The 7,848-nt window shown below is 46.3% G+C and overlaps 1 protein-coding gene across 2 annotated transcripts in view; it reads left to right on the forward strand.

The window, feature by feature from the left end:
- DNMT3B (DNA methyltransferase 3 beta) overlaps window positions 1–7,848 on the forward strand; it is a 60,158-nt gene extending 52,310 nt beyond the window's left edge. For both annotated transcript variants that reach the window (XM_083618561.1, XM_083618562.1), the window contains 4 exons: window positions 1,118–1,203; window positions 1,764–1,833; window positions 2,978–3,096; window positions 4,719–7,848. In XM_083618561.1, coding sequence (XP_083474687.1) covers window positions 1,118–1,203; window positions 1,764–1,833; window positions 2,978–3,096; window positions 4,719–4,860 — 417 coding nt within the window. In that variant the 3' untranslated portion in view covers window positions 4,861–7,848. The remainder of the gene's footprint in view (window positions 1–1,117; window positions 1,204–1,763; window positions 1,834–2,977; window positions 3,097–4,718) is intronic.

A 7,848-nucleotide genomic window follows, 5' to 3' on the forward strand; every position in this document is an offset into this window, starting at 1 on the left:
TACCAATGGGCAATCTCCCCCCCCCCAAGAAGGCTCAACAACTTTGGGTGATCTTGGGGTTGATATATCAAAGTCATTCTGCTTGATGTATAACATACTGATTTCTTAATTTGGAGTAAAAAAAGGGGGGGTGACATCTTATACATGGGGCGTCTTATTCATGGAAAAATACGGTATTTTTTTAGTAATCTATTGCGTTTATTCTTTGCTTATAATACAAAATGCCCTCAAAGCAATTTGACTCCTACCCCACCCAACTGCAAGGTGAAAACCAAACAGAGTACAGTGGTGCCTCGCAAGACGAAAAGAATCCATTCCGCGAGTCTCTTCGTCTTGCGGTTTTTTCGTCTTGCAAAGCAAGCCCATTAGCAGCTTAGCAGATTAGCGCTATTAGCGGCTTAGCTGATAAGCGGCTTAGTGGCTTAGCGGATCAGCTGTCAAGGGGCTTAGCGGATCAGCTGATAAGCGGCTTAGCGATCAGCTGTTAAGCGGCTTAGCGGATCAGCTGATAAGCGGCTTAGCGGCTTGGGAAAAAGGGGCGGGAGGGAAAAAAACCCTGCAGGAACTCGCAAGACATTTTCGTCTTGCGAGGCAAGCCCATAGGTAATTCGTTTTGCGAAGCACCTCCAAAACGGAAAACCCTTTCGTCTAGCAGGTTTTCCGTCTTGCGAGGCATTCGTCTTGCGGGGCACCACTGTAGGAGATTGTCATAGGATGTGATCCAAATTAAAGCAAGGTGCTGGGGTAAACAGAACTGTCTTAAAGTCAATAAGGATGGGGAGAGCATTTCACAGTTGAAAAGGACTGTATTTTTATTTTTATTATATATTATATATTATATATATTTTATTTTATTTTTTATTTGATTTGTATACCGCCCTTCACCCGAAGATCACAGGCCATTCACAGCATAGTACTAGAATTAGTACTATTTTTGTCATTGCTGCTGCTACTACTATCCTAACCATGGCAGCGCATGAGGCAGCCTGTCATTCATCTTTCTGACTTTTGGAGCTGCTTCTTTTCCCCCAAGCTGCATCTCATCCTGCTGTCAAAGGAATTGTGAAATAGTCCTTCTGCCGCTTCGTCCCTAACTGCCGTCCCTTTTTGTCTTCAGTGTAACCCTATTATGATTGATGCCGTCAAAGTCTCGGCTGCACACCGCGCCCGATACTTCTGGGGGAATCTGCCTGGGATGAACAGGTAATTTAGAAGCCCCTCTTGTGGGCGGGAGTTCCAGCTCTTGCACTGTATGAAGAAAGACTTCCTTTTCTCTGTCCGAAATCTTCCATCGCTCAGCTTCATCGGATCTCCACAAGCTCCAGTGTGATGAGGGAGAAAAACATCCCTCTCCCAGGTTCCCCAAACTTGGGTCTTCAGGTGTTTTTGGACTACAACTCCCAGCATCCCTAGCTAGCAGGACCAGTGGTCAGGGATGATGGGAACTGTAGTCCAAAAAACAGCTAGAGACCCAAGTTTGGGAAATCCCGTATGCTATGCGTAATTTTATAAATTCTGTCCCGTTAACCTTTTCTGTAAACTAAGAAGTCCCAAATGCTGCAACCTTTGTAGTTGAGTCACTCCATGCCCTTGATCATTTTGGGAGTCGTCTTTTAAACCTTTCCAAACACTACAACAACCACAACAACATGCGCTCGGCAACATATAGGGGGCCAAAGTTTCCCCACATTGCTGTAAAACGATAAGCTTGGAGGACAATGGGGCAGTGGCTTAAGAGAGTAATTTGCTTTGTCTTTTCTTAGGCCCCTGGTAGCTTCGACGACGGATAAACTTGAACTTCAGGACTGCTTGGAGTACGGCAGAACAGCCAAGGTACTTTTGGTACTCCCCCCCCCATTTCAAGTATTTCCTCCATTCTTATTCCCCCCCCTCCATTCTTATTGAGGGGGGAAGAAAGGTAACGACAACCTTTGCCAACCCAGTGACCTCCAGATGTTGTTGACGACAACAGCTGGAAGGTCCAAGGTTGGCAAAGGGCTGGGCTATGGAATGCCCCCTGGGTCTCTCATCCTGCAAATTATGTCCCAAATTGCCTGTATTATATCTCTAGTGGACCCTGCGGTGCCCCTCTTCTCAGCCCCTCTTTCCTGCTGCCCTCCCCCTGCTGCCCACGAGACACTCTCCCTTCTGTCTCTCCCCTCTTCTACTTGTGAGCAAAGAACTCAGACATTCCACAGATGTGACAAAATGCAGCCCAAAATGGATCTCTCGGTTGGAGGGGGCGGTTGCACCACTAAGGGGACACTGTCCCCTTTGAGGAAGAGATGCAAAGACCCTCTTTCGCATTCCTGACCTCCCAGCGGCTGCTTTTCATCTGGATATTTTTAGCTGCCTTCTGGGCAAAATACCTCGCCCCCCCCCCCCGCCACTTGAAGGCATACCAGTGACATCTGAGCGCATTTCTGGCTGATGGATGAGAAGCCTAAAATCACTGAACAGAGCCAGCCTCCCTCCCTTCCTCTGCTGGATGGCATTAATGCTACCACTTTCTGGAAACCTTCACACTGAGGCGCTTGTAATTTTTTTTTTGGGAGGGTGGTCATTTGTAGGGATGAGGGTGGTGCTGTGGGTTAAACCACAGAGCCTAAACTACAAAGTCCAATTCCGATCAGAAGGTTGGCAGTTCGAATCCCCGCGACGGGGTGAGCTCCCGTTGTTCGGTCCCTGCTTCTGCCAACCTAGCAGTTCGAAAGCACACCAGCACAAGTAGATAAATAAGTACCACTCCGGCGGGAAGGTAAACGGTGTTTCTGTGCGCTGCTCTGGTTCGCCAGAAGCGGCTTAGTCATGCTGGCCACATGACCCGGAAGCTGTACGCCGGCTCCCTTTGCCAGTAAAGCAAGATGAGTGTCGCAACCCCAGAGTTGTCTGCGACTGGACCTAATGGTCAAGGGTCCTTTAGGGTGGTCAGTTGTGTGTGTTTTTTAAAAATATGTTTGCTTTTCTTCTCTTTCAGTTGAAAAAGGTCCAGACTATCACCACAAAGTCCAATTCCATCAGGCAGGGGAAAGCCCAGACTTTCCCAGTGCGGATGAATGGCAAGGATGACAATTTGTGGTGCACTGAATTGGAAAGGTGGGATACAAGGGGGGGGATAATGGTGCATGGCAAGGGGGGGTGGAGAGGGAGAGATGAAAGGAAACAGGCAGGGGCTGCCCAGGAAATGCTTTTCTTCAGAGCAGTTCCAGCCTCTCTTCAAGAGGTGCAAATTTTTGTTTTCCTGCAAAGGGGTGCATGTTAAAAGATTATTTGCCATGGAGTAGTTACTTCTACCACTCTTGAAATTGTTATGATATGTTCCTGTTGTTATTCATTATTAGACTTATCAGTTGCTTGTTACCTAACTAGGTCTCCAAGTGACTTACGTTTGAAAGCACAAATATAAATGCATTACACCACAGGGGGGAAAATGAGGCAAAACAATTTAATTTATTTGAGAATAATATTTATCTATGCCTTGGCATCATAATCTCAGTAGTTTAAAATTATATAAAACCATACAGTAAAATCATAAATGTTAAAAGCAAGTTATAACCAAAAGAATTAAAAAGAAACATCAGTGGACCGGTGTGGGGTATGGGTGTATTCTTAATTGCCTGACTAATAATAATAATAATGATGATGATGATGATGATGATGATACCCCACCCATCTGGCTGGGTTGTCCCAGCCATTCTGCATAGGCCTGGCAGAATAGAAAAAGTTTTCAGCAATTCAAGGCTCTGGTTTCCCCTCTAATGGCTTTAATGGCTTTAATGGCTTGAGACCACAATACATTTCCTCATGTGAACCTGCCCAGACCCTGGAATCATCACCATACGCGGAGACCCTTCTCTGCACGTCACATCCAAAGGGCGTTGAGGGGGAAACGGGCCTTCTCCGCGATTGCTCCCTGTCTCTTTGGGGAGGCCCACTTGCAGGGCCGGCCCATCCAAGAGGCAAGATGTGGCAACCACCTTGGGCGGCAGTATCCATGGGGCAGCAATTCCGGCCTCCAAGGACTGTGTTGCATGCTGCTACCACCACAGCAGCACTTGCGGCAGAATCCTTGGAGGCAGGATCTGACCCGTGGTAGCTGGAAAATGACCTCTCAGGGGATGTTAGGAGGCTCTGCCAGTTTCCTCCCTCCATTCTTCCCAGTGTAAATCTTTAATCCCGTCTTGTTCCAGGTGTACATCTTTGCACGCCTCTTCTTCCCTCAAGGGGCTGGTGGATGCCATTTTGCGGTGCCAAAGTGTCTTGGGCCAGCCCTGCTATCTGGGCACCACCCTCAACGACGTTTCTGCAATAGGCAGAGACGTCTTGTTTCCCCGGCATACGTTAGTCTTGTTGCTAGGTTTCATATTGCTTATGTAATTTTATTACAGGTTTACAGTGTACAGTGTACAGTGGTACCTCAGGTTAAGAACTTAATTTGTTCCGGAGGTCCGTTCTTAACCTGAAACTGTTCTTAACCTGAAACACCACTTTAGCTAATGGGGCCTTCCGCTGCCGCCGCGCCGCCGCTGCATGATTTCTGTTCTTATCCTGTTCTTAACCCAAGGTACTATTTCTGGGTTAGTGGAGTCTGTAACCTGAAGTGTATGTAACCTGAAGCATATGTAACCCGAGGTACCACTGTACGTTGCTTTGGGGCTTCCTTTTGTTAAGGCAAATCAGAGAAACTAAACTAACCACTCTCTTTGCTGCTACCACAGGATCTTTGGCTTCCCCCACCATTACACTGACTTGTCCAACATGGGGCGTGGAACTCGCCAGAAGCTGCTTGGCAGGGCGTGGAGTGTCCCGGTCATCCGCCACCTGTTTGCTCCGCTCAAGGATTATTTTGCCTGCGACTAGGGAGCAGGTGGGGTGCCCAGGTCTCCTTGGAGCAAGCAGCCTTGGGAGAGGAGGGCGGCAAAGAGCTTGGAGCGACACCCTCCTGCAAGTGCGACCCACAGCATAGCATCTCCCCTTCACCACCATCTGCAAGCGCCACCATGGAGACTGGAAGGATGGAAATGTTCCTTTCCATCAATACTGACATTTCTAAAAGGTCAAAAGACCTCTGTTTACTCACCGTGCAAAATACTGTTGTGTCCATGGAGGGACACAACTGCAGCATTAGCCAACCCTTTCCCCCCTAAGATCAATGTCAGTCGCTGCCCGACTGAGAGGCAGTTTTCTGACGGGGCTGTACGAAAACCCCACAAACTTGAAAAATAATTTTTGAAAGGATGAGCGACAGAATCTCTCCAGGGACAATCATGAAGAAACCAAAATTGCAGCAACAATCCTGCCTTGCTGCTTTTTGTACACTGGAACAATCAGGATAAGACGAGGAGACTCTTCTCCTTTTTATCCTTTTTAAACTCCTAAAATATATATAAATATATAGAACAAAACTTTTTAAAAAAGCGAGACACTTGGCTGCTGCTTTTTTCAGCGTTATGTGTGAATGGTGGAAATTCCTCAAGAGGAATTTAGCTGAAACACAAGTGTGGGATAATTATAGTGGCTAGAGCAAAAGAAAACCAACCAACCAACTCTGCCAAATGCATCCAGGTATACTTTTAAACTACTAATCTATCTTAAAAAAAAACATGCTGTTGAAGTTAACATACAGTCCACCTGGATTTTTCTTGCACAGACCCATTGAAGTGACCCAGAGCCCCTTGCAACAGCCCCTCTGAGCTTCCCCACAAATTCTTGTTTCACCTGAGGGGCAGAGAAGATCTCTTGGCCTTTGGGGTTGAGCAAAGGGGAATAAGAGCTTCACATCTGGCCCCCACCCTACAAAAAATTCTGCAAATGCTTATGCTGCTGTGGACTCAAAACCTGTAGGACACGTTGACCTTTGTTTGCAATGTCCCCAACAGGACTTCATGCAGAGGGACATCAGGTCTGAAACTTATTGATGCTGCTATTTTCCTCATGAATGTTAGCTTCGTTCCCCCAACCCTCAGTTGGCATTACCTTGTACCACTGGCTGTGTTACGGAAAGGAAATGACATCCGTCTGCTGGGGCAACTTGTTTTTGTAGGTCGTCTCTCTTTCCACCCATCAGGGCACTGCCATGTGCTAAGAAGCAGCGTTTGATACAGTGGATATGATGCAACTCAGTGGGTTCTTTCCCATGGAGCTGGAGAGATCTTTTCACATGCCTCCTGGTTCTGTGCCACTTGCCAAAGAAAGGAGACCTTTTTCGGATCAGGCAGCTGTGCGGATGTGCTTTTCTAGCCCACAACTTCTTGAGCAGCCTTCCCCAATCTGGTGGCTTCTAGGTTGGGGAAGACTGCTATGGAGGTTGCCATAGCGCTTGACTTGATGTAAAAGCGGAATGGGTAGAAGGCTGGCCAAGAAATAGGAATCATTCAGAGGGGGAAAAGGAAGCTCCGCTGATAGCAATGAGAGCAAGCAGAAGGGCACGACTGTGGCCACACACTCCTCGCATTCATTCCATTGGATTGTGAGCAGGAGACCTTCCTAGCGAACACGTCGCAGATGGTTCAAGATTGTTCCCCGCGCGCCATCAGTATTTCAAGGTACAGATCCAAGCTGTGCTCCAAGCTCCCCCACTGAACAACAGCCAAAAATATGTTGCTCGGGGAACATACTAAGTATGGCAGAGATGCCCTCCTCTGCTCCCCAGCCTAGCTGCGGCAATGTCAGCTTTGCCCAGATTTATCTCCAGCAGGCATTGCATCAAACTGGGCTGTTGGCTGGAAGTTCTCTTTCACCGCCTGGGTCCTTCAGGAAGAAACAGCTCAGGGAAGCCGATTCAAATAAGAGAAGGAAGTTTTCCTTCTCTACCTTTTGCTTGACCCAGGTATCATCTCTCTCATCTGTGCCACCGCTGAAGAAACTGCAAACACTGGAGTAGTGAATTGGTCCTACACTAAGCTGGAGCCTCTACTTTCTACTTGCAAATGAACACCAGTAATCTTGAGCAGAGATGCCTCGGAAGACACATTACAGGAGGGGGTACCAGGTCTGGCTTATTTGGAATACCTGGACTTGAAACCATGACCCTCCCATGTGCTGGAATTCCACTGATTTTCCTGCCGCATGAATGGATCTTAAGATAAACAGGTAGCAAGTGAGCCACTGAGCAGAAATCACATGGGCTCCTCTGAGCCCAAGCTTTGTCCATGGAAATCAAACGGCTGAAATGGAAATGTATGTAACTCCAGAAAGGGAGTTAACCATATGTGCCTTCTTGTCCTTTATTTTCTTTTATTATTTTGTTTTCCAGACCAGATCTGCCATTTCAACAAGTTTAGGCTTCTTTGCTAAAAACAGTAAGACTTGAAAGACCCTCCATCAGAGGAGGACAAGTTGTAGGAAGCAAGGTAGAAAAAGAAACTGAGGCGACTGTCTACTTGTGAAACTTGCACAAAAAGTAGCAATAACTATAATGTCTGTTGCTTGGCAAAATCCACTATTTTACTGCATTTTTGCCTCTTTTTAAAGATGCATTTCAGGCATGTTGTTGTGACAATGTTTTATAAGGTTTTCCTGTCTCTCGTTGGTGCTATATTTTTAGAATTTTTGATGCCAAAACTGTTTTTTTATACTATCGTTTTTATAAAAACATATGACAAACTTGTTTTTCTCTTTTTGTTTGTTTCTATTGTTTTGATTTTTATGAGCTTCGTGAAGTGGAAGCTCAGTACCAAAGTGAAAATCTGAGCCTTTGCAAGGGGGAAATTGGGTGCTGTTGTGTTTTTCTGTGTTTGTGTGTTTTGTTTTTGTTTTTTTACTGGAAATGAAAACAATTGGTTACTAAAGAGTTTACCTCAAACATTTTCCATTGTTTAATTAAAGTCAGTGTTCTATAACTGAGCA

Source organism: Podarcis filfolensis (assembly GCF_964270895.1).
Source record: "Podarcis filfolensis genome assembly, chromosome: 6".
Classification (NCBI taxonomy): Eukaryota; Metazoa; Chordata; class Lepidosauria; order Squamata; family Lacertidae; genus Podarcis; species Podarcis filfolensis.